General features: G+C 44.4%; 1 protein-coding gene across 1 annotated transcript in view; it reads left to right on the top strand.

The window, feature by feature from the left end:
- The first annotated feature begins 16377 nt into the window (after window positions 1-16377).
- LOC120978988 (calcium-activated chloride channel regulator 1-like) overlaps window positions 16378-26652 on the top strand; it is a 29242-nt gene continuing 18967 nt past the window's right edge. The window contains exons 1-4 of the mRNA XM_040407473.1: window positions 16378-16536; window positions 20407-20544; window positions 23161-23311; window positions 25384-25492. Coding sequence (XP_040263407.1) covers window positions 16378-16536; window positions 20407-20544; window positions 23161-23311; window positions 25384-25492 — 557 coding nt within the window. The remainder of the gene's footprint in view (window positions 16537-20406; window positions 20545-23160; window positions 23312-25383; window positions 25493-26652) is intronic.

The following is a 26652-nucleotide window of genomic DNA, read 5'->3' as shown; positions in this document are numbered from 1 at the left end:
AAGATGCCTGCACCTACTAGATCGGAGGTGAGACTGCCGCCCGACTCCCCCTGTCAGGAGCTCTGCCTACCTCAAGCTCCTGCAACGCCATCTCAGGGCTCTGAGACTCCAGGGCTTAATCCTTTTGGGATGCGGGCACCTGAGGGAACAAAACCGCAACTGCAGACATGGCAGTCTATCGTTTTGGGGTCCCCCCCTACAGCCTCGGCGCAGAACACGCCGCCTGCCGCCCCAGCTGGGGTCAGTTCCGTGGTGGGAGATCCTGTGGAGTCACAGCAGGACCTAACAGATACCCCTGTTATTTTCCGACCACACTCAATGTCGGAGGCCTCTGACTCGGCGTCTTCAACCTCCTCCTCGTCCGACAAACGCGCTAAAAGGCCTAAGCTGCGTGATATTTGGTCGCTACTCAGCACTCTGCCCACCAAAATGGACTTAGAGACGATGTTGTCGAAACTTGAATCTAAACAAGATAAGGCAATTGCATCAGTCAAAGCTGACATCAGCGTCATTTCTACTAAGCTGACCTCCCAGGAGAGTCTCTCTACCTCTCTGGAATCAAGTTTAACTCAGGTGGAGGCAAATGTGGCCGCTCAAAAAGCTATGACCAGACATATGCTGCTCCAGCTTGATGATCAGGAGAACAGGGGGCGCCGCAACAATATTAAGCTGCGGGGGATCCCTGAAGACATCCAGTCCTCAGAATTGCGCAAAGCGGTGACTTATATCTTCAATACTCTGCTTGACAGACCGGAGGATTCCGAGATAGAATTGGATAGGGTCCACAGAGTTACAGGTCCTCGACGTGTCAGTGCTGCTAATCCACGAGATGTGTTGTGTCGTGTACACTTCTTCAGAGAAAAGGAAGAGCTGATCCAGAGAGCGTGGAGGCGAGGCACTGTGCCTTTTGTAGATTCTCAAGTACATATTCTTCCCGATGTCTCTAGGAGAACTTTGATGATGAGACGGGTGCTGAAGCCGATCCTCCAAACCATCACTGAAGCTGGAGCCACATATCGTTGGGGACACCCCTTCCATTTGATTGTCCGAAGGAATGGGACCACCTTTGCTCTTCTCTCACCGGATCAAGCTGAGGACTTGTCCCGCTTCTTGGATGTCCCGATAGTTTCATTGCCAAACTGGTGGGACGTTCCGATTCCTGCCTCTTTTGTCCTGGACTCACCTAGTCTCCAGAGGGGGAATGAGAATCGGTTTCTCCCTCAGGATGTACCAAGGGGGAGACGAGATCGTATAACCCGCGCTGAGCCAGATTGATGAGCCTTCGTTGTGGCGTGTCGGCCTCTTCTAGCTTAGCCAGTATTTGGCTTTATCAGGGTTCTAGTGGGATATACCCCAAGTATCGTTATCCCACTTTGGTTGAGTGGGCTTACTGTTACTGTTACTGTTTCATCTACCAACCAGGTGATTTATCGTGTGCCATCTGGAATCATTGGATCTCGGCTCAGGGATTGGGAGACATTTGTTTATTCCTTTACTGAGTGCTCTTCCTCTCCCCAACTAGATCCGGCAAATCTTGGTTGACTCATATCGAGGCCTCCAAGAATCACATAGTGGGAGTTTGTCCCACAATTTTCTGCGGAGTTTTCTCTCTGCAGGCTTTGTGTTCCCTCACTGGATTAGCCAGTTAGGGACTTATTGTATTGTGTTCATTGTCTTGTCTTGTCTTCCCCCCACCCTCCCCTACCTCTTGTTTCCTCCATTCTGAGTTATTTTTATTTACATTCTCCTTTTATCTTTGCAGCTTACAATCATGTCCAAGGTCCAGTTTGCGTCTATCAATGCCAACGGACTGAATACTCCTGAGAAGCGGTCCTCCATTCTCCGGCTCCTGTGGAGCAAGAAGGTTCAGGTAGCTTTTATTCAGGAGACCCATTTTCGCGGGGATGCTATGCCAATGCTCAAATCCCCTAGGTATCCTGATACATACCATAGTTGCTTCTCAGGGTCAAAATCCAGAGGAGTGAGCATACTCATTGCCAGATCTGTTCCTTGGGAATTTTTAGATGCTCGTACTGATGATAACGGGCGTTTTCTTTTCCTCAAGGGACGGTTGGCAGGGCAACTTTTCACTCTGGCTAATTTGTACCTACCTAACACTAAACAACTTAAGGCCCTAGCTGGGATACTGACTCGCCTGGAAGATTTTGTAGAGGGTACCCTGTTGGTCGGGGGGGATCTAAATGTGGCACTAGATCCAGTTGTGGATGTCTCTAGGGGATCTTCTCACCTTTCGCATTCATATCTCCGGGACTTTAAAAAGCTACTACATTCTCATCAATTAGTAGATGCATGGCGGGTCCTTAACCCTGAGGTCAAAGACTTCACGTTCTACTCTGCAGTGAGGGATACTTACTCCAGATTAGACTACTTTTTATTGAGGCATTCGGCGGTTTCCCTCCTGGCCTCGTCGGCCATAGATCCGCTGACCTTCTCAGATCACGCGATGCTCCATGTTTCATTGAATTCCCCCCTCCCTGCTCCGAAATCTTGGCAGTGAAGATTGAATGAATCCCTATTGCAGGATGTGGTGGTGGCGCAGGAAGTGCATACGGAGATCTCCCATTATTTTGAAACTAACCAAACGGATGACGTGTCACCCATATCTATCTGGGCGGCTCACAAATGTGTAATCCGAGGTGAATTCATCAAGCATGGAGCTAGACGTAAGAAAGAGAGGGCGGAGGAAATTTCACAAATTTTGGCGGAAATAGTTACCCTGGAACAGGCCCATAAAAAGTCTCATGCAGTAGCTGCACACACCTCCCTTCTATTGGCTAGAAGTAAGCTTAAGGAAAAGTTAGATGTACGCACAAAAACCATTCTAGCTAAAGGTCGCCGACATTTCTTTGAGTTTGGAAATAAAAGTAGCAAACTCCTAGCCAGATTACTTAGGGAGCAAAGAGCCAGGAATTATGTTCCCCGTATTGCAGCTACCCGAGGGCCACCGCTTAACCACCTCAGCCCCCAGTGCTTAAACACCCTGAAAGACCAGGCCACTTTTTACACTTCTGACCTACACTACTTTCACCGTTTATTGCTCGGTCATGCAACTTACCACCCAAATGAATTTTACCTCCTTTTCTTCTCACTAATAGAGCTTTCATTTGGTGGTATTTCATTGCTGCTGACATTTTTACTTTTTTTGTTATTAATCGAAATTTAACGATTTTTTTGCAAAAAAATGACATTTTTCACTTTCAGTTGTAAAATTTTGCAAAAAAAACGAGATCCATATAGAAATTTTGCTCTAAATTTATAGTTCTACATGTCTTTGATAAAAAAAAAATGTTTGGGTAAAAAAAAAATGGTTTGGGTAAAAGTTATAGCGTTTACAAACTATGGTACAAAAATGTGAATTTCCGCTTTTTGAAGCAGCTCTGACTTTCTGAGCACCTGTCATGTTTCCTGAGGTTCTACAATGGCCAGACAGTACAAACACCCCACAAATGACCCCATTTCGGAAAGTACACACCCTAAGGTATTCGCTGATGGGCATAGTGAGTTCATAGAACTTTTTATTTTTTGTCACAAGTTAGCGGAAAATGATGATTATTTTTTTTTTTTTTTTTTTTCTTACAAAGTCTCATATTCCACTAACTTGTGACAAAAAATAAAAACTTCTATGAACTCACTATGCCCATCACGAAATACCTTGGGGTCTCTTCTTTCCAAAATGGGGTCACTTGTGGGGTAGTTATACTGCCCTGGCATTCTAGGGGCCCAAATGTGTGGTAAGGAGTTTGAAATCAAATTCTGTAAAAAATGACGAGTGAAATCCGAAAGGTGCTCTTTGGAATATGGGCCCCTTTGCCCACCTAGGCTGCAAAAAAGTGTCACACATCTGGTATCTCTGTATTCAGAAGAAGTTGAGGAATGTGTTTTGGGGTGTCTTTTTACATATACCCATGCTGGGTGAGATAAATATCTTGGTCAAATGCCAACTTTGTATAAAAAAATGGGAAAAGTTGTCTTTTGCCAAGATATTTCTCTCACCCAGCATGGGTATATGTAAAAAGACACCCCAAAACACATTCCCCACCTTCTCCTGAGTACGGCAATACCAGATGTGTGACACTTTTTTGCAGCCTAGGTGGGCAAAGGGGCCCATATTCCAAAGAGTACCTTTCGGATTTCACAGGTCATTTTTTACAGAATTTGATTTCAAACTCCTTACCACACATTTGGGCCCCTAGAATGCCAGGGCAGTATAACTACCCCACAAGTGACCCCATTTTGGAAAGAAGACACCCCAAGGTATTTCGTGAGGGACATGGCAAGTTCCTAGAATTTTTTATTTTTTGTCACAAGTTAGTGGAAAATGAAGATTTTTTTTTTTTTTCATACAAAGTCTCATATTCCACTAACTTGTGACAAAAAATAAAAACTTCCATGAACTCACTATGCCCATCAGCGAATACCTTGGGGTCTCTTCTTTCCAAAATGGGGTCACTTGTGGGGTAGTTATACTGCCCTGGCATTCTAGGGGCCCAAATGTGTGGTAAGGAGTTTGAAATCAAATTCTGTAAAAAATGACCTGTGAAATCCGAAAGGTACTCTTTGGAATATGGGCCCCTTTGCCCACCTAGGCTGCAAAAAAGTGTCACACATCTGGTATCTCTGTATTCAGGAGAAGTTGAGGAATGTGTTTTGGGGTGTCATTTTACATATACCCATGCTGGGTGAGATAAATATCTTGGTCAAATGCCAACTTTGTATAAAAAAAATGGGAAAAGTTGTCTTTTGCCAAGATATTTCTCTCACCCAGCAGGGGTATATGTAAAATGACACCCCAAAACACATTCCCCACCTTCTCCTGAGTACGGAGATACCAGATGTGTGACACTTTTTTGCAGGCTAGGTGGGCAAAGGGGCCCATATTCCAAAGAGCACCTTTCGGATTTCACAGGTATTTTTTACAGAATTTGATTTCAAACTCCTTACCACACATTTGGGCCCCTAGAATGCCAGGGCAGTATAACTACCCCACAAGTGACCCCATTTTGGAAAGAAGAGACCCCAAGGTATTTCGTGATGGGCATAGTGAGTTCATAGAAGTTTTTATTTTTTGTCACAAGTTAGTGGAATATGAGACTTTGTATGAAAAAAAAAAAAAAAAAAACAGCATTTTCCACTAACTTGTGACAAAAAATAAAAAATTCTAGGAACTCGCCATGCCCCTCACGGAATACCTTGGGGTGTCTTCTTTCCAAAATGGGGTCACTTGTGGGGTAGTTATACTGCCCTGGCATTTTCCAGGGGCCCTAATGTGTGGTAAGTAGGTAAATGACCTGTGAAATCCTAAAGGTGCTCTTTGGAATATGGGCCCCTTTGCCCACCTAGGCTGCAAAAAAGTGTCACACATGTGGTATCGCCGTATTCAGGAGAAGTTGGGGAATGTGTTTTGGGGTGTCATTTTACATATACCCTTGCTGGGTGAGAGAAATATCTTGGCAAAAGACAACTTTTCCCATTTTTTTATACAAAGTTGGCATTTGACCAAGATATTTCTCTCACCCAGCATGGGTATATGTAAAATGACACCCCAAAACACATTCCCCAACTTCTCCTGAGTACGGTGATACCAGATGTGTGACACTTTTTTGCAGCCTAGATGCGCAAAGGTGCCCAAATTCCTTTTAGGAGGGCATTTTTAGACATTTGGATACCAGACTTCTTCTCACGCTTTGGGGCCCCTAGAATGCCAGGGCAGTATAAATACCCCACATGTGACCCCATTTTGGAAAGAAGACACCCCAAGGTATTCAATGAGGGGCATGGCGAGTTCATAGAAAAAAATATTTTTGGGCACAAGTTAGCGGAAATTTATATTTTTAATTTTTTTCTCACAAAGTCTCCCGTTCCGCTAACTTGGGACAAAAATTTCAATCTTTCATGGACTCAATATGCCCCTCACGGAATACCTGGGGGTGTCTTCTTTCCGAAATGGGGTCACATGTGGGGTATTTATACTGCCCTGGCATTCTAGGGGCCCTAAAGCGTGAGAAGAAGTCTGGAATATAAATGTCTAAAAAATTTTACGCATTTGGATTCCGTGAGGGGTATGGTGAGTTCATGTGAGATTTTATTTTTTGACACAAGTTAGTGGAATATGAGACTTTGTAAGAAAAAAAAAAAAAAATTCCGCTAACTTGGGCCAAAAAAATGTCTGAATGGAGCCTTACAGAGGGGTGATCAATGACAGGGGGGTGATCAATGACAGGGGGGTTGATCAATGACAGGGGGTTGATCAATGACAGGGGGGTGATCAGGGAGTCTATATGGGGTGATAACCACAGTCATTGATCACGCCCGTGTAAGGCTTCATTCAGACGTCCGTATGCGTTTTGCGGATCCGATCCATCTATCAGTGCATCCGTAAAAATCATGCGGACATCTGAATGGAGCTTTACAGGGGGTTGATCAATGACAGGGGGGTGATCAGAGAGTCTATATGGGGTGATCACCACAGTCATTGATCATGCCCCTGTAAGGCTTCATTCAGACGTCCGGATGCGTTTTGCGGATCCGATCCATCTATCAGTGGATCCGTAAAAATCATGCGGACGTCTGAATGGAGCTTTACAGGGGGGTAATCAATGACAGGGGGGTAATCAATGACAGGGGGGTGATCAGGGAGTCTATATGGGGTGATCACCACAGTCATTGATCACGCCCCTGTAAGGCTTCATTCAGACGTCCGGATGCGTTTTGCGGATCCGATCCATCTATCAGTGCATCCGTAAAAATCATGCGGACATCTGAATGGAGCTTTACAGGGGGTTGATCAATGACAGGGGTGTAATCAATGACAGGGGGGTGATCAGGGAGTCTATATGGGGTGATAACCACAGTCATCGATCACGCCCCTGTAAGGCTTCATTCAGACGTCCGTATGCGTTTTGCGGATCCGATCCATCTATCAGTGCATCCGTAAAAATCATGCGGACATCTGAATGGAGCTTTACAGGGGGTTGATCAATGACAGGGGGGTGATCAGGGAGTCTATATGGGGTGATCACCACAGTCATTGATCATGCCCCTGTAAGGCTTCATTCAGACGTCCGGATGCGTTTTGCGGATCCGATCCATCTATCAGTGGATCCGTAAAAATCATGCGGACGTCTGAATGGAGCTTTACAGGGGGGTAATCAATGACAGGGGGGTAATCAATGACAGGGGGGTGATCAGGGAGTCTATATGGGGTGATCACCACAGTCATTGATCACGCCCCTGTAAGGCTTCATTCAGACGTCCGGATGCGTTTTGCGGATCCGATCCATCTATCAGTGCATCCGTAAAAATCATGCGGACATCTGAATGGAGCTTTACAGGGGGTTGATCAATGACAGGGGTGTAATCAATGACAGGGGGGTGATCAGGGAGTCTATATGGGGTGATAACCACAGTCATCGATCACGCCCCTGTAAGGCTTCATTCAGACGTCCGTATGCGTTTTGCGGATCCGATCCATCTATCAGTGCATCCGTAAAAATCATGCGGACATCTGAATGGAGCTTTACAGGGGGGTAATCAATGACAGGGGGGTGATCACCACAGTCATTGATCATGCCCCTGTAAGGCTTCATTCAGACGTCCGGATGCGTTTTGCGGATCGGATCCATCTATCAGTGCATCCGTAAAAATCATGCGGACATCTGAATGGAGCTTTACAGGGGGGTGATCAGGGAGTCTATATGGGGTGATCACCACAGTCATTGATCATGCCCCTGTAAGGCTTCATTCAGACGTCCGGATGCGTTTTGCGGATCGGATCCATCTATCAGTGCATCCGTAAAAATCATGCGGACATCTGAATGGAGCTTTACAGGGGGGTGATCAGGGAGTCTATATGGGGTGATCACCACAGTCATTGATCATGCCCCTGTAAGGCTTCATTCAGACGTCCGGATGCGTTTTGCGGATCCGATCCATCTATCAGTGGATCCGTAAAAATCATGCGGACGTCTGAATGGAGCTTTACAGGGGGGTAATCAATGACAGGGGTGTAATCAATGACAGGGGGGTGATCAGGGAGTCTATATGGGGTGATAACCACAGTCATTGATCACGCCCCTGTAAGGCTTTATTCAGACGTCCGGATGCGTTTTGCGGATCCGATCCATCTATCAGTGGATCCGTAAAAATCATGCGGACGTCTGAATGGAGCTTTACAGGGGGTTGATCAATGACAGGGGGGTAATCAATGACAGGGGGGTGATCAGGGAGTCTATATGGGGTGATCAGGGGTGATCAGGGGCTAATAAGGGGTTAATAAGTGACGGGGGGGGTGTAGTGTAGTGTAGTGGTGCTTGGTGGGACTTTACTGAGCTACCTGTGTCCTCTGGTGGTCGATCCAAACAAAGGGGACCACCAGAGGACCAGGTAGCAGGTATATTAGACGCTGTTATCAAAACAGCGTCTAATATACCTGTTAGGGTTAAAAAAAAACACATCTCCAGCCTGCCAGCGAACGATCGCCGCTGGCAGGCTGGAGATCAACTCTCTTACCTTCCGTTCCTGTGAGCGCGCGCGCCTGTGTGCGCGCGTTCACAGGAAGTCTCGGCTCGCGCGAGATGACGCATATATGCGTGACTCTGCGCAGGGCTGCCACCTCCGGAACGCGAATCTGCGTTAGGCGGTCCGGAGGTGGTTAATGACCCAGTCGCGATTGCAGAAACTTTTGCTCAGTATTATCAATCCTTATACAACCTCCCTCAACCTAATGACACGTGTGAGATTTTACATTCAAAGATGAACCAGTATCTGCTGGATTCAGGCATGCCGAGACTACCTGCAGACTCCCTTAGGGACTTAGATAGACCGATCTCGGCAGATGAAATAGCAGAGGCGTTGAAAAATATGCAACCCAATAAGGCCCCGGGTCCGGATGGTCTCCCGGCGTCATATTATAAGAGATTCTCACCACTGCTCCAGACCCCGCTAGCTAAGGCTCTCAATACACTTAGCACAGGATGTTCTCTCCCTGCTGATATGTCACATGCTCATATTACAGTGATACATAAGGAAGGGAAGGATCCCACACTTTGTGGCAACTATCGTCCCATTTCATTATTAAATGTGGACCTTAAGTTGTTCGCAAAAATTTTGGCCACACGAATGGTTCCGCTGCTTTCGGATCTTATACACAATGATCAGGTGGCTTTCATTCCGTCACGTGAGGCGAGGGATAATACCACTAAGGTTCTCAACCTGATTCATCATGCCGGGATCCGTGGTACCCCACTCTGTCTCTTATCCACAGATGCGGAGAAGGCCTTCGACAGAGTGGGCTGGCCTTGGTTGTTCACGGTGCTACGATATCTTGGTATCGCCGGTCCTCTGGCATCATGGATAAGAGCCTTATATGAATCTCCCTCTGCGTTCGCAAAGGTGAATGGTGTTTTTTCCCCGTCCTTTGCGATACGGAATGGGACCCGCCAGGGTTGTCCCCTCTCCCCGTTGATTTTTGTTCTTACCCTTGAGCCGCTCCTGAGGACAATCCGACAGAACCCGAATATATCGGGACTCTCGGTGGAGGGTAAAGAATTTAAGATAGCGGCATATGCGGACGACCTGTTGTTTACCTTGACTAATCCCAAGACTTCCTTCCCTAATTTGATGGCGGAATTCCATACATTTCATGGTCTCTCGAATCTGAAGATTAATTTTCAGAAATCAGAGGCCTTAAATGTCTCCCTTCCTGCTATACTCGTGGCAGACCTAGTGGCCTCCTTCCCTTTCAAGTGGGCTTCTGGGGCAGTGAAATACTTAGGTACATATATCCCCACAAACCTGAAAGAGGTATACCACAAAAACTTTATTCCTCTCCGGGAACGGATTAGGGAAGATCTCAAGAAGTGGTCGAAAGGACTGCACACATGGTTTGGAAGATGCGCCATTTTCAAAATGAATATTCTCCCACGAGTGTTGTACCTCTTTCAGACCCTCCCCATCAAACTACCCGCTAGCTTTTTTAACAAGATGCATGGAGACATATTCAGGTTTATTTGGGCAAAGGGTAGCCCGAGACTTGCCAGATCTCTCTTACACATACCGAGGGACAAAGGGGGGCTAGGAGTACCTGACTTACGTAAATACCACTCGGCTTCCCTGCTCCAGAGGATAGTGGATTGGTGTAGGCATTCGCAGCTCAAGCAATGGGTATCAATTGAACAATTATGCTCGAACTACCCATTAGAGTCTCTGCCCTGGGTGGCTTTTAAACTACCTTCAGCCCTAGCTAATCATCCCACAATTGGACCCACTATCTCACAGTTCCATAGAGTCAGAGATAATCCTCTGATCTCCCCTTCTCCCTCACCTTTATTTCCCATCTTGGGGAATCCCACTTTCCCAGCGGGATGCAAGGGCGGGCCGTTCATGCAGTGGAGAACTAATGGTAGGTCCCGAGCTCCCTTCTTCAGAACCTCAGGTAGATGGCGCACTTATGACGAGATTCTAAGTATAACAGATCCTTGCTCCTTGGGCTTCTGGAGAGCTAGGCAATTGACGCACTTTCTTTCATCTATTCCGACCTCCACGGGATATGACAGGGCTCTCACATCGTTTGAAAAAACCTGTATTGGGGTAGGAGCCTATAGACATTCCCTTTCTGAATGTTATCAGTCCCTGATAGTCCCTCGTCAGGACTACCTTCCTCCGTTTGTGGCTAAATGGTCACAAGACCTAGGAGTTAACATCCCTCCCGACCACTGGTTAAAACTCTTCGTTCTACTGTACAGGTCTTCCATAGCGAGTAGATTCCAAGAGGCGGGCTACAAGATAATGTCCAGGTGGTACTATGTTCCAACTAGATTGCAGAAAATGTTCCCATATGCGTCTCCTAATTGCTGGCGCTGTGACTCCGATATGGGCTCCATGTTACACATTTTCTGGGATTGCCCAAAAATTCGTCCTTTTTGGCAGCTGGTACATAAGACCTTATCTTCAATTTTCCGATTTACGATTCCACACACCCCTGGTTTCTTTCTATTATTTTTCTCGGATCTGCCAATGAGTGTTCTCCGGAAGTCTTGTCTGTGCTCCCTGGTGATAGCGGCTAGGTCATGTATCCCCGCGAGGTGGAAGCTCTCGGTGCCTCCGACTATCAGTTTCTGGATCCAAAAGGTGGAGGAGATCCGGAGAATAGAGGAACTTACCTCCCAACTGAGAGCTAGGCATAAAGCATTTCTTGATTCATGGGCCCCCTGGTTTTCTTTTCAGGAGTCTCAGGAATATCAGGACCTATTGGTCTAAACTGCGGATTCTACTTTATACCTCTATTTCACCCTATACTCAGTACCCTTCCCCCCCCCCTCCCCCCCTTAGTGTCTATTGTCTGTGTGTTTCTCATCCTACTACTGTTGTTATTATCTAAAAAACGGCTCTTCTTAGTTGGTGTCCATTTATGCACTTTACTCATTCTGGTAATGTTGTTTTAATGCCAGGATTATGTTCTCATTTGCTTTTTCTTTTCTTCGCCTGATATGGTCTTGGGCCAGTCGAAAAGGATCCTCGTTCCGACGAGGTTCCTTTCATTACACCACGAATGCCTTAAGATATTAATATGGGAATTGATGTATGATGAGACATCGTTGTTATCCTATATATCTGATACAAGGATTGTATTGTAAGACTTTACTAATGTGTATTTTGGACTTTTGTCTTTAATTAAATAAAGAATTAAAAAAAAAAAAAAAAAAAAAATTGACCAGCTAAAACTGTGCAGATTTGGTTGAATAGAAATGTCAGGTCTATTTTTTAGGCGCTGGGTGACAGGCTCAACTTGCCCCTGATGTAATATATGGCCAAAAAATAACCACACTGTTGATGGTTAAATGCACTTGGGTGACACAGGCTCAGCCTGCACCAGATGTAGTATATGGCCAAAAAATAATCAGACTGTTGATGGTTAAATGCACTTGGGTGACACAGGCTCAGCCTGCACCAGATGTAGTATATGGCCAAAAAATAATCAGACTGTTGATGGTTAAATGCACTTGGGTGACACAGGCTCAGCCTGCACCAGATGTAGTATATGGCCAAAAAATAATCAGACTGTTGATGGTTAAATGCACTTGGGTGACACAGGCTCAGCCTGCACCAGATGTAGTATATGGCCAAAAAATAATCAGACTGTTGATGGTTAAATGCACTTGGGTGACACAGGCTCAGCCTGCACCAGATGTAGTATATGGCCAAAAAATAATCAGACTGTTGATGGTTAAATGCACTTGGGTGACACAGGCTCAGCCTGCAGCTGATGTAGGATATAGCACAAAATAACCACGCTATCGATGGTTAAATACACTTGGGTGACACAGGCTCAGCCTGCAGCTGATGTAGTATATGGCCAAAAAATAATCAGACTGTTGATGGTTAAATGCACTTGGGTGACACAGGCTCAGCCTGCAGCTGATGTAGTATATGGCCAAAAAATAACCAGACTGTTGATGGTTAAATGCACTTCGGTGACACAGGCTCAGCCTGCAGCTGATGTAGGATATAGCACAAAATAACCACACTATCGATGGTTAAATACACTTGGTGATAGCTCGTGCTGGCGCACCACAAGTCACAAAATGGCCGCCGATCACCCCAGAAAAAAAGTGATCTAAAAACGCTCTGGGCAGCCTCAAAAAAGTGAGCAAGTCAATAATAGCACTTCAATGATCCACAGCTGCAGATCGATCACAGAATGAAGTCTTTTGGAGGAGTTAATCTGCCTAATCTCGCCCTAACGTCGCAGCTGCAACCTCTCCCTATACTGATCATAGCAGAGTGACGTGCGGCGCTACGTGACTCCAGCTTAAATAGAGGCTGGGTCACATGGTGCACTGGCCAATCACAGCCATGCCAATAGTAGGCATGGCTGTGATGGCCTCTTGGGCCAAGTAGTATGACGCTTGTTGATTGGCTGCTTTGCAGCCTTTCAAAAAGCGCCAAGAAAGCGCCGAACACCGAACCCGAACCCGGACTTTTACGAAAATGTTCGGGTTCGGGTCCGTGTCACGGACACCCCAAAATTCGGTACGAACCCGAACTATACAGTTCGGGTTCGCTCATCCCTATCTATATTCTGTGTTTTTCACGCAACGCAGGCCCCATAGAAGTGAATGGGGTTGCGTGAAAATCGCAAGCATCCGCAAGCAAGTGCGGATGCGGTGCGATTTTCGCGCACGGTTGCTAGGAGACGATCGGGATGGAGACCCGATCATTATTATTTCCCCTTATAACATTGTTATAAGGGAAAATAATAGCATTCTGAATACAGAATGCATAGTAAAATAGCGCTGGAGGGGTTAAAAAAAAAGAAAAAATAATTTAACTCACCTTAATCCACTTGACCGTGGAGCCCGGCTTCTCCTTCTGTCTCCTTTCTTTAGGACCTGGGTAAAGGACCTGTGGTGACGTCACTCCGGTCATCACATGATCTTTTACCATGGTGATGAATCATGTGATGGATCATGTGATGACCGCAGTGACGTCACCACAGGTCCTTTACCCAGGTCCTGAAGAAAGGAGACAGAAGGAGAAGCCGGGCTCCGCAGTCAAGTGGATTAAGGTGAGTTAAATTATTTATTTATTTATTTATTTTAACCCCTCCAGCGCTATTGTACTATGCATTCTGTATTCAGAATGCTATTATTTTCCCTTATAACCATGTTATAAGGGAAAATAATACAATCTACAGAACACCGATCCCAAGCCCGAACTTCTGTGAAGAAGTTCGGGTTTGGGTACCAAACATGCGCGATTTTTCTCACGCGCGTGCAAAATGCATTACAATTTTTTGCACTCGCGCGGAAAAATCACGGGTGTTCCCGCAACGCACCCGCACATTTTCCCGCAACGCCCGTGTGAAACCAGCCTAAGACCCCTTTCACACGAGAGAGTTTTCCACGCGGGTGCAATGCATGAGGTGAAAGCATAGCACCCGCACTGAATCCTGACCCATTCATTTCAATGTGTCTGTGTACATGAGCGTTTTTTTTCACACATCAGTTTTGCGCTGCATGAAAAACGCAGCATGTTCTATATTCTGTGTTTTTTCAGGCAGCCCTGGCCCCATAGAAGTGAATGGGACTTCAGTGAAAAACGCATTGCATCCAGAAGCAAGTCCGGATTCATTGCATTTTTCACTGATGGTTCCTAAGAGATGTTGTTTGTAAACCTTTGGTTTTTTAACACGCAAGTGAAAAACGCATCAAAGCGCATTGCACCCGCACGGAAAAATACTGAACAACTGATCCAATCGCAGACAAAACTGACTGAACTTGCATACAAAATGGTGCGAGTTTTACTGAACGCATCCGGACCTTATCCGTCACACGCCTAAGAAAGTATATACATTTGTTAGTGTAATATCTCCTTTCAAATTTTTTCTATGAGTAATGTTAGTGCTGTAGTGTAATTTTATTGTCTTGAGACTTAAAAAGAACAAAATTTAATTATCAATAATGACTCATCAGAAATTGATAGGTTGTAGGTAGCTGGATAGCATTTAGAAATAAAAGGATAAAGTCTCTATTGAAAATACTTGTCCTCTCTAGCGCTGCAAATCCAAAAGACAATGTGGGAAAAGTCCGCTATGTGAGTAAATGTAGGAGAGGATTGCGCTGCAGGAAAGAAATCTTTTTTGTGGATAAAAGTTCCCTTTTGAAAGTCTTCAACCAATGGGATCACAAACCAACCTCACAATCCTTCACTGGTATGGAAACCTGTGGTATAAAGAAAAACGCACTATGGTGTAGCGAGTTCAGGCACCTGACGCACCATGTGAATAGGATATACTCACAAGATTCCAGATAGGTAAGTGCACGTAGAGATCTAAAAGGTGTCTCCTATAGGGCTCTGCTGAAAGGAGAAAACTATAGTGTAGTATGTAAAGACACGGTGCACGCCTGCAAACAGATTGTACTCACAGAACTTCACTGGAAAAGTGCATGAAAGGATCCTGACAAAATCTTCACAGACAGCTGGGCAGATCGAACAAGCGGAGGTCCAGGGGCGTCGGTATAGGAAATCCCAAATATCAATCGACAGATTGAATACCTCTACACCTGGATGGCATCGAATCACAGCTTTCAAAAAGATCTCACTGGAGGAATCGCAGATGTAATACGCACCAAAGGGTCAGATAAAAATATATTTAATAAAAACAAAAATTACAGCTAAAAACCATATAAAATATATCTGTATAGCCCGACCCGGGTTTCGCCGTGATGCTTCGTCTGGGGCATTGATAGGTAATAAGATACCGCTGGGTTTAAATTAGCAGGAAAACCTCCCCCATCCCATGTCATAGGCATCCAAAAAACAGGGCATGGAACAGACATACACAAACAGACTAAAATTGAACAAATAAAAATGCAGCAAAGAGACAGAACCTAATAAGCTGGTGGAAAATAAACATTAAAATAAGCAAGCATTAACGTCGCACTCAATATTTAACCCTTGGGGTTGAATGGTGCCCAAAATGGCTTTACATACTACACTATAGTTTTCTCCTTTCAGCAGAGCCCTATAGGAGACACCTTTTAGATCTCTACGTGCACTTACCTATCTGGAATCTTGTGAGTATATCCTATTCACATGGTGCGTCAGGTGCCTGAACTCGCTACACCATAGTGCGTTTTTCTTTATACCACAGGTTTCCATACCAGTGAAGGATTGTGAGGTTGGTTTGTGATCCCATTGGTTGAAGACTTTCAAAAGGGAACTTTTATCCACAAAAAAGATTTCTTTCCTGCAGCGCAATCCTCTCCTACATTTACTCACATAGCTGGATAGCATTGGTTCCCTATGTCCCAGAAGGGTATATCTTGCTCCAGACATTTCCCATATTTTCATTTTGACGTTAGTGAAGGCTTAGGCCTGTTTAACACTGGCGTTACCCATTCCAGAAGGCGGTTCCGGCATGGAAACAGCATGCCGGATCCTTAACTACCGCGTACAGCCATGCGCTGCCTGAAGTCCGCCCGACCCCATTCACTATAATATTAGTGACTATATTATATATACTTTTGCAAAAGTAATCTAACATTAATTATCCTAAAATTTATCCTAATGTTTGAGTGGTTTCTGACTCTTCCTATTGACCAGGACCTGCTTCAGATGTCGTAATATTATTATATGGAATGCACGTTTATGGTGCCAACAGGAAGACATAACGTACTGAGCTTTTCCCTGTCAAATTATGAATCATCTCAAATCACTAGGTCGTAAAGATAACCAATTTCAGACTACTGTGTCATAAGCAAAGTCCATGCACAATTATTGATAAGTTATAAGAGTATATAAACATTGCATACAGTATTCATACCACATTTTACACAGTTCTCGTAATCGTTGACAATGGCACCAAGAAATATTTTTGCATTAGTTTTAGTTTTTTACTTCTTTGCCAAAAGTGAGTGTTCCATAGTAAAGCTCAACAATGGGGGATATGAAGATATAGTTATTGCCATCAATCCTAATGTCACGGAAGATCTGCTGATCATTGAGAATATTAAGGTAAGAATTGGAATTATTTTAGATTTTAGTGTATGGTAAACATGATATTTATTAATCTTAACAAGCTGCTCATTTATATCTCTTTGGATTAGAAGGACAATGGAGGCCATGGTGTAAAAACAAAAACAGTTCAGTCATATTGTTTTTGCAAGCTAGCCTTTTTCTCAGTAGTGCATTTAAGCCTCAAGTGAGCATCCCAACTCAATGATTGCTTGTCTTTGATTTGTCAGTGCAGTTCACATGGATAAACATAGGTGATAAATATTGATAGAGGCCCAAACACTATTCAATGGAACACGTCCCCACTCCCTATGAGTATCCTTTTTAATGGGAAGGATACTCATAGTTAGTGGGGCACATTTATACTCTGTGATGGTGGAGGACACTCAAAGGGAGTGAGGCATATGTATACTCCAGAGTGGTGCAGTATACATATGACCCGCTACCTACGACTCAGTCTATGAAAGATACAAAAATATTTAAAGAGAATGAATACTGTATCTTCAATATAGTTGTACTGAGTGACCCATACACTTGGCTACCACTACATACGTTCCCTCACATTAAAGCCCACGGACACATACTTATGTGTATGGGGGCCTCCTGAATCTTTACTGACAGATTAATTCAGGATAAGATATGTTGAATTTCAACATCCAATTTTTTGCTCTGGCTTGGATAAGACCCCACCAGAGGTGACTGGCAATGCCTTAAGGCCCTTTACACTGCTCAACTGAGCAGGCGCTTGTCGGGAAGGAAGACAGCGGGATCTGCTGCCAACAAACTATGATTTAGGTGACCACATGAAAGATCGAATTATCAGCTAAACAAGTGTTTTGTTCGTTCATCGGGTAATCAGCAGCACCTTTACATTAGCAGATTATTGCTAACCAGTAGAGAGGAGTGAAGTTTTCAAAATTTAGATTCAGCCGGTTCGCCGAATTTTTTGAAAACATTCGGTTTGATCTGAATTTACTTGCGGCGGATGGGAAGGAAGACATCCTGTGTTGCACGGAGATGGAGAGGGTCTTCAGATTCCCCCCGCACTGTACGGACGTCTCAGAAATGAACCGCTGCTCCTGACAGAATCTCCTGGGAAGGTCATGGACCGTCCTGGTCATCCAGCATCTATTCGCCCCGCTAAAGGATTATTTTGAAAGTGTGTAGAAGCCACATGGGGCCCCAATGTGGCAATACCAGCTCCCATGCCACTGTCCTCATCACTACTTGCCCGCCTAGTGGAGGAAGCAGCGGATGTCTCCTCCACATCTTGGCTTGCCAGTAGCTGCTGACTGTCTTCTAGTAGCTTGTCCTCACTGTATAGTGGAGCTGAGCCCACAGCATACAATACTTCTCTGGCTGAGAGAACAGAAAAGGACAGAGGCAGGTTGAGGACAGGTGAAGGCACAGGGCCTGCTCCCAGGCCATGCCAACTAAGGGTTGTGTCTGACTAACCCACTGATTCTTGGCTGGGGGTGTCTGATGTCACAAAATCGAGTCAACCATTTAAGAACCGCTGGGTTGCTGGTCAAGACACGACCACTAGCTCAGGCCTCGAAGTGACCCATGCTGCCACAGCCCCTTACTTTGCTACGACCTTTGCCTGCACCAGAAACATTTAGGCCTCTGCCATTCCTCTGTGCAGGGCCTGGCACTTCTCTGTCTAACATATTGTTAGATCAAATAAATAAAATAAAAAGGAAATTAAAACACCCCAAAAAAGTCTGTAATTTCCTCACTTCACCACACAACGGCTAATAAGCCCTCCCCCCCCCCCCACTAATACACACAAAAAACGGCTTTAGAACATATAACTGCACCGCTGAACGGCAAATAATATATATTTTTTTGCCACTAATACACGCCAAAAAGGGCTGTAATTTTAGCACTTCACCACACAACGGCTAATAAGCTCTTTTTTCCCCACTAATACAAGCCCAAAAATGCTTAAGAACATATAACTGCACCACACAAGGGCAAATAAGACGTAGAAATATTTCCTTGTAATAAACCCTGTTAATGGCTGTATCAAACAGCACTTGCACCCCAATAACAAGAACGGTTTGCTGGAATTACAGAGCTGTAATAGGATTGTTCCTAATATCCAGGCTGTAACCTCCCCTACAGAACCCTGTTCAACATAAATGCTGTGGAATGATTCCTCCCTATCCTTTCCCTACAGCTTGAATAATCTTTCCCTGAACCTGTAAATCGTATTTTTAGCACAATGACGTTTTTCCTAGCACTGTCCCTAGCGCCTGCTGACGTCTCTCCCTGCACTAAGTATACTGGAAAATGGCAGAATCCAAGATGGCTGAGGTTATTTATAGGGCTGTGACATCACAGGGCCGGCTGGCCTCTGATTGGCTGCATGCATGGCATTATGGGTGACCCCGCCTTCCCATTGTTCCTTTCTCCATGCCCTACCACATGCAGCAGCCATTTTAGGAAAAAATGCGATTCGTTACCATGAAGCGTGAGGAAATTCGGCTTCGGTGCAAATCAAATTTTTCCTGAAATTCGGATAGAATTCCACTTCGTCCACTTCGATTCGCTCTTCTCTACTAACCAGCATTCCTACGAACACTTGTTAGAGATGATGTGCCAGATGTTGGTTAAAGGAACATTCAGCCAACAGCCAATAAAGATGTATTGACACCATTAATGGGTGACATTTTAGAGTAAGGGGTTCTCCACACTAAAGATCAGATTTTTTTTATGTAGAGTGCTTTATTGTCCAACAATCTTTGTATCCAAGATTTAAGATTGAGATCAGTTATTAGAAACTATTTATTTTGAGGCTGAAAACCTTTTCTGACCAGATCCTTCTTTTTATCTTGATAAAAGGTCAGTCTGGAGAACAGGACAGGAGAGAAATGTAGGATGTCTTTGTGACTATTTTACAAAGGATTGCAATGACTGATAAATAGTCCTCAATATTGAGGAATTTCCCAAATCACAAGGCGCAGTGAGGGAAGGACGCTCGGCGGCTGCTGGCTTCCTCACTGCGCCTGCGCCGAATACCGCGAGATTTACACTGCAGACACGGCCGGCGGGAGGAGAGCAGCGCTGCCTGGCCCTGTCAATCAAGAGAAGAAGGGCCTGAAAAGAGGTTGGGCAAACGGAGCCTCTAGGAGCAGGTTCAACGCCCCCCCCCCCCCTCCTAGAGGCTAATTAGCATATTATAAAAATATTTGTTTTTCTCAATAATGGCGGCAGGCAGTGAGATGGCACTAATATAGTTATGTTAAGCTGACATTAGCACATCGCTAATGTCAGCCAGCTTAATACCCATTTTTTAGACAGAAGATCTTTAGTTTTTTCTATCACTACATAGTCCCTAGCACAAAGACTACATTTTAACAGTTCATTACACATTTGGGGCCAGCAATAAATGTTAGGAAATGTTAGCTCAAATGCCTTCAAATTGGGTACGCAGGTCAAAAAGACTGTGACCAGGCCCCTCATACAAAGAATACTTACCTGGTCCCTGACACCTGTGTCCTTCCGAATCCCTCCATGGCCGTCGCTGCATCTCCCTATAGCACAGAACATATGGCGATGGATGGTGCAGCCAAAAGCAGGTCACCAAGGTGACCTGCCCCCTTGCATGATGTGTGACGTCACCCGTGACCCAAGCAGCGCAGCCTGCTATTGCCTGTACCACCTGTCGCTGGATGCTGTGATCTGCACAACGGGGAAACGGCCGTGGAGGGATCCGGAAGGCATTGTGGGGGTCGGGGGAAGCTTTGCGAACCCCATTTAAACACTGTAATAACAGTTTAGTAATCAAATACTGGTAAGCTAGTATACTTGGTATTGGTAACTACCAAATAATTACAATCTTTTTTCTTTTTTTTTTCCCTAAAGGAAATGGTGAAAGAAGCTACAGAATTTCTATTTGATGCCACAGACAAAAAGTTCTATATACGTGGTGTGAAGATTTTGATTCCCAAGTCCTGGTCTAAAAATAACTATGATAAAATCAAAACAGAAACCTATGATAAGGTACAGTGAAATACAAGATGACTTAAAAGGAACAACTGATTTCATATTTTTTAGATTTGTTTCATTAATTAAATGTAATTCTGTGGAAGAGACATAGAGGGAATTTATAATGAAGGGAATTTTTTAAGTCAATTTTGCTTGAGTCTGTGTTGGTGTACTTTATGCCACATTTATTAAATATTGCATGTTTGATAAATTCGTCTTATCCTTAAACCTAAAACTTTTGTCTAGAAAAGCTACTCCAGTTTTCCTACCCAATCCTCCTAGTGGAGTGAGACTGTCGCTTTTTAAAAGGTGATAAATCAGGAGTGAAACCCGTTAACATAGCCAACCACACCCATTTTTTTAACCTAAAATTGGAGCGAATGGTTAAGACGCAAAAAGTTGCACAATTTCTGTGCAAGTGAAGCCAAAAGGTCACTAAAGCCCCATGCTGCAACTTTTTGAAGCCAGAATTGTGAAGTGAAGGCATGATAAAACAGATCTATGATTTGTTGTGTTTTAAAGGATTTGGTTGGTTAATAAGTAGTGAATAGTTAATAAATAAAAAAATCCTTGCCTCTCCATTGGTCCCCATCAAGTACATAATTCATGTGACCACGGCAGCCAATCACTGGCCTCAGCAATCACGTGCTGTACATGTAAGCATCACCACTGAGACCAGGGAATGGTCACATGAATGATATCATAGCTGCAGGACTGGAGAAGGCCACCAGAGTGGCAGGTGAATAGAGTTAGGCTACTTTCACACTAGTGTTTTTTGCAGATCCGTCATGGATCTATAAAAAAAAAACGCTTCCGTTACAATAATACAACCGCATGCATCCGTTAGGAACAGATCCGGTTGTATTATGTCTTATATAGCCATGGCGGATCCGTCATGAACACCATTGAAAGTCAATGGGGGACGGATCTGTTTTTTATTGTGTCAGAGAAAACAGATCCGCACCACATCGTGGACAGAAAAACGCTGCTTGCAGTGTTATTCTGTCCGCGATGGGGACGCAACCAAACGAAACGGAATGCATTTTGGTGCAATCCGTTTTCGTTCAGTTTGCAAGTGCACTTCTCTCAGCTGAACAAGGCATAATGCGGCTAGTATACAGACACTTTTCATGCCCAACCTGTTGGCATACAAACCGTGTTAGGCTGCGTTCACACGGGCGAGATTTCCGCGCGGGTGCAATGCGGTAGGTGAACGTATTGCACCCGCACTGAATCCTGACCCATTCATTTCTATGGGGCTGTTCACATGAGCGATAATTTTCACGCATCACTTGTGCGTTGCGTGAAAATGGCAGCATGCTCTATATTCTGCGTTTTTCACGCAACGCAGGCCCCAGAGAAGTGAATGGGGTTGCGTGAAAATGTGCGGATGCGGTGCGGATGCGGTGCGATTTTCCCGCAACGCCCGTGTGAAGCCAGCCTTATCCTTCTTTACCAGTTGGCTGAGAGGAAAGCACTAATTAGCCTATAGTACATGCCTTTGAAGAGCCCCCAGGGATTTGAGTGGCTGTGACACCGCAGAGATACCTTAGTTTAAAGAAGTGAATTAATCTGTTTTTGACCTCCGCTGTGCATGTACAGTGGAAGTCTGGCCTCTAAAAATGTTGCCTGCTTTAAACAGAAGACACCCAGAGTTAATGTCTGTGATTGGCAATAACACAGATAGCAGATATTTAACCCTTCAGATGCCTTGATCAGTTTGTACCATGGCATCTGATGCGGCTTTCCCTGGGGCTTCCACAGCTTCCCCGTGCAAAGATTGGGGAAGTTCTTGCTTCTTTATAAAAGCCTGGGTCTCTCTGAAGAAACCAATGCTTTCATAGCAGATGGCAGGGCTCCATAAGAACATAACAAATCTGCAATGCATTGCAATGGTAATCCATTGCAATGTATTTGAGAAGCTTGTTATAGCCACCTAGTGTAATTTAAAAAAGGTAGAAATAAAGTTATATATATAATCATATCACACCCTTTCCCAGTAATTAGAATAAAAACAAATAAACAATAAAAATAAATAAACATCATAGACATCACCACCTTCCATAAGACCCGCACTATTAAAATATAAATGTATTTATCCTGTACAGTGAATAAAAATAAAAATAGTCAATTTGCAGGGTGCTGAAGGGGTTAATAAATGAGGAAAACTTGTATCTGTCCTTTCTACTTTCTTCCCTTTTATGATCCACTCCTGATTGTAAAGTTACCTTTTCTTAAGACTAACGATTTGCACGCTGGTCTTAATAGCGTCTGTGGTGCTGGAGGGAGAAGGCACAGGCCTCTACATAACTTTGTCGCTTTCTCCAGCAGGACATGCAACAATCTAAAATCTACATCAGCTCCCTTGCTGGCGTAGATTTAAGTCATTTTGCATGCCAAAAACTGGAGTACAAAAAGGTGAATGAGACGGGCCTGTCCCCTTGCTCGCCCACGCCACCCCCCCCCCCCCCTTTTTTTAGACCTGTCGGCAAAGTGGGGAAAAGTTGCAGATTTTTTCGCAAAATGGCTTGTGAAAAAATCTGCGACCCATATATGCTGAAAATATATCAGTTAATAAATGAGCCCCATTGTCTCCATAATGATAATGTATTTGTGTGTTTGTAATGTTAGGCAGATATTATCATCGCTGAGCCTACCGTGCAGCATGCAGATGACCCTTATACCCAACAGTATGGAAAGTGTGGAGAACCAGGCAAATTCATTCACCTTACACCTGAATTCATGACTGATGACTGGCTTATCTCAACGTATGGACCCCGAGGTAAATGGAGGGGTTTTTCTTTAATTTTCTTGATAGATGCATTTTATTCTTCCCATTTTTAAAGTTATTGAATGTGAAATTGTGATGCTAGCAATGTCAATGTTGGCCTGGTGTGCAACTGAATGAATACTTACGGTGATACGCCTAATTGTATTTCTTTTTTGTTTGTCTGATCGGTTTGTTGAAATCATTAAATCACACCCTCACAAATAAAAAGCATCTGGTAAAAACAATCATGAAACCTTCTCTCTATAGCCCATTAATTTGCTGATCACAATGGCCCGGCTTAGGTAACATAGCTGAAACCCCTGTAAGCTAGTGAGACTGAAAAATGACATAAGTCCATCCATTAACCCTATATTGGTGCAATGTTGACCTAGATGAAGGCAATGCCCCTTCCCGACCCTCATCTGGTATTCAGGTCAGAATAAATCCCTGGATAACTGATCCTTCTCTAGAAGTCTAGTAGCCCTAATTTTATTAGGCTAGTTGCAAATTTGTGGCACAGCATTCTGGCGTGCTGTTCCGGCAGAGAAGAGCCTGCAGGAGTTCTCCAGATCCAGCATTGCCAAATGTTACTGGAATGTCTGTCAGCACCATTAACTAGAAAGGGGTTCGGTGGAGGTCTTGCCGCTACCCGGCAAATATGCATGCAATTCAGAGAATTCTATGCTGAAACAGCCTACCAGAAGGCTGTACCGCAAATCTGAAAGAATTACATCTAGGCCCGTAATGAATTCTTTTATCAGATTAGACTTGACAACCTCCTCTGGCAGAGAGCTCCATAGTCTCACAGTCTCACTGCTCTTACAGTAAAGAACCCCCTTCTGTGTTGGTGTGGAAACCTTCTTTCCTCTAGACGTTGAGGGTATCCCCTTGTTATAGCTACATTCCTGGATATAAATAGATAATGACATGTATCTGTATTAATATATTTTTACATAGTTATTAGGTTACCCCTCAGCTGGTGTTTTACCACAGCAATTATTTTAATTTTGATAATCTTTCTAGACTGATTATTCTATTTAATGCTCACTTATGAATTTATGCAGTGTTATATCTGTGGCCTGTGCAAACTGCTGCCCCACAACCCTGTTTGGGCACAGGCGCCATGACTCTCGCACTGCTACTGCAATAGACGAACCCACTTTCCCTCCTCTGCCCATTTCCAGTGGGCCCATCTGCCAGAGGCCAATGTCTCATCTTCCGCTGCAAACCGAGGCCTGAACTTCTCAGCCAGATCTCCTCTGTCTGTAGGGTGCACATGTACACAGTCTTCAACTCTTTAGGGACTAGTGCATGAGCACCCTAATTTTCCCCAGCCTATGACTGGCCACCTCTGGGTACTTAAGGCACCTTACCCTAGGGGAGGGTTCCTGAGCAATAGGTCTTCTAGTCCCTGCATAAGTCTTCTGTTCCATTTGTCTGCCCATGTACTGACCTTTGCCTGATTCCTTACTCTGACCTCTACTGCCTGACCTGAACTGATTGCTGTATTGATCCTTTACTGCCTGCCCTGACCTTGGACCTGTTTCACATATTCGCATGAACTCTGCCTGCCATGACCTCGGCCTGTTACTGACTATGAGTTTTTTCTGATCCCTCGGTGCTCTCTGACTCCTGTGGGTCAGCTGTCAACCACACTGGGACAACTCGAGGAAGTAGCAGCCTGGTGGCTTTCCTGCAGTTATGTCCAGATCCCTGTATGGGAGCTTAAGGGTGAATACCAGGGACTGCCAGGTGCAGCCCAAAGTCAAACCGGTTTCTTGATACAGTGGTTCCACACCCAATGATCATTATATGCAGCTATTGTGACTGAGGTAAAATGTGGCTTTGAGATCAAGAACCACTGTTGACAGCTGCTCTCTACTAGAAGGCAGCATAAGTAGGACCTGACAGTTCCCTTTAAGTATTTTTTTAAGGAGTCTTCTGATTTAGATTATTTAAATGTCTAGTGTTAAACATTAAACACCTTGTTTCAAAAAGCTAAAAATAAATCTTTATTTATATTTTTTTTTATAATTTTCTTTCTGCAACAAAAATGTAAAATTTATAATTTTTTCTACTTTTAGGCAGAGTGTTTGTCCATGAATGGGCTCACCTCCGTTGGGGTGTTTTTGATGAGTACAGCTCGGATAATCCTTTCTATATTACAGGGAATAGTGCTGTGGAGGCTACAAGGTGAGCCATTTAAATTAATATATTGCATAGAGTGCCAAACGCCAGCTACACATAACACACTAAACTTTTAAAGACAAACCCCAGGGTGGAAGAGACAGGTGTGGTAGACACAAACCCAGTCTTGCAACACAGGAATTAGCTGTGCAGGTTACTGTTCCACTTCTCCAAATGGCATTTATGATGTAGAGGAAGTAATTACCAAGCACTTACTAATGCATTGTGATTGTCGATATTGCCTCCTTTGCTGGCTGGATTAATTTTTAAACTGCTCGTATCCAGTGCTTACAGCCAAATATACAGGTATATACAGGTATGAAGTGGCAGCTCCGGTCACAAGAGGCTTTTGCTTTTTCCTATAGCATGCAAAAGTGGCCACCGCTGCTGGATTGTGTAACGCCCCAGAGTGGCATTACCACTTCTGCACCTCACTACTATCTCCTGTGGTTAACCTAGTGTCATCCTGTGTATTTATTTCCAAGTCCTATATAATGTGCATTTCCTATTTTGCAACTGTTTAAGTTAACGTGTAATATGCCTGGATCACCAGTAGGTGGCAGCATAAATGACAGAGCTACAGTTAGGTAGAATGGAGCTTTCCATTCCATTCTTACCCCCCTCTGTGGAGAAGTGTGTGAGTCCGATTTCTTGCAGGAAGGGTGGAGAGTGAGACCAGTTAGAAGCAGTTTAGCTTACCCCCTGCTAGGGGAAGGTAGCAGGGCCATGTCCCGGCTGGACGTGCCTTGCACAGGCCAGCTAGAATACCTTCAGCTTTGCTGGACATGGAGACAGAAGCTTGGAGCTTCTGAAGCCAGGAAGTATAATTCCCTGGACTAACCCAGAGTCAGACTATAAGAGAGAAGTTGCAGCATCCTGCAGAAGCAGAGACTCTATTTGAGTTTGTTTTCCTGCCAGAGTTTACAAGCTACCGCCTGCTGGGAACCAAGACAAAGCCTGAGACTGTTTGGAGAAATGTTCAATGAAAGTAAAGCTATTATAAACTTCATCACAAGGTCTGGAATCAATTTATTTCTCCATCGCCTTCATCATACAACCCCCCTTTTCATTGCTTCGGAGCCAACGCCTAGGGTCCAGCGTATCCAGGTAGGAGCACCGTGACACGTGAACCAACATTAAGGCCACCCTACACTACTCTGGCATTC

The sequence above is a fragment of the Bufo bufo genome, chromosome 9, assembly GCF_905171765.1.
Source record: "Bufo bufo chromosome 9, aBufBuf1.1, whole genome shotgun sequence".
In the NCBI taxonomy this organism is placed as follows: Eukaryota; Metazoa; Chordata; class Amphibia; order Anura; family Bufonidae; genus Bufo; species Bufo bufo.
This window is presented reverse-complemented; position numbering and strand designations above follow the sequence as displayed.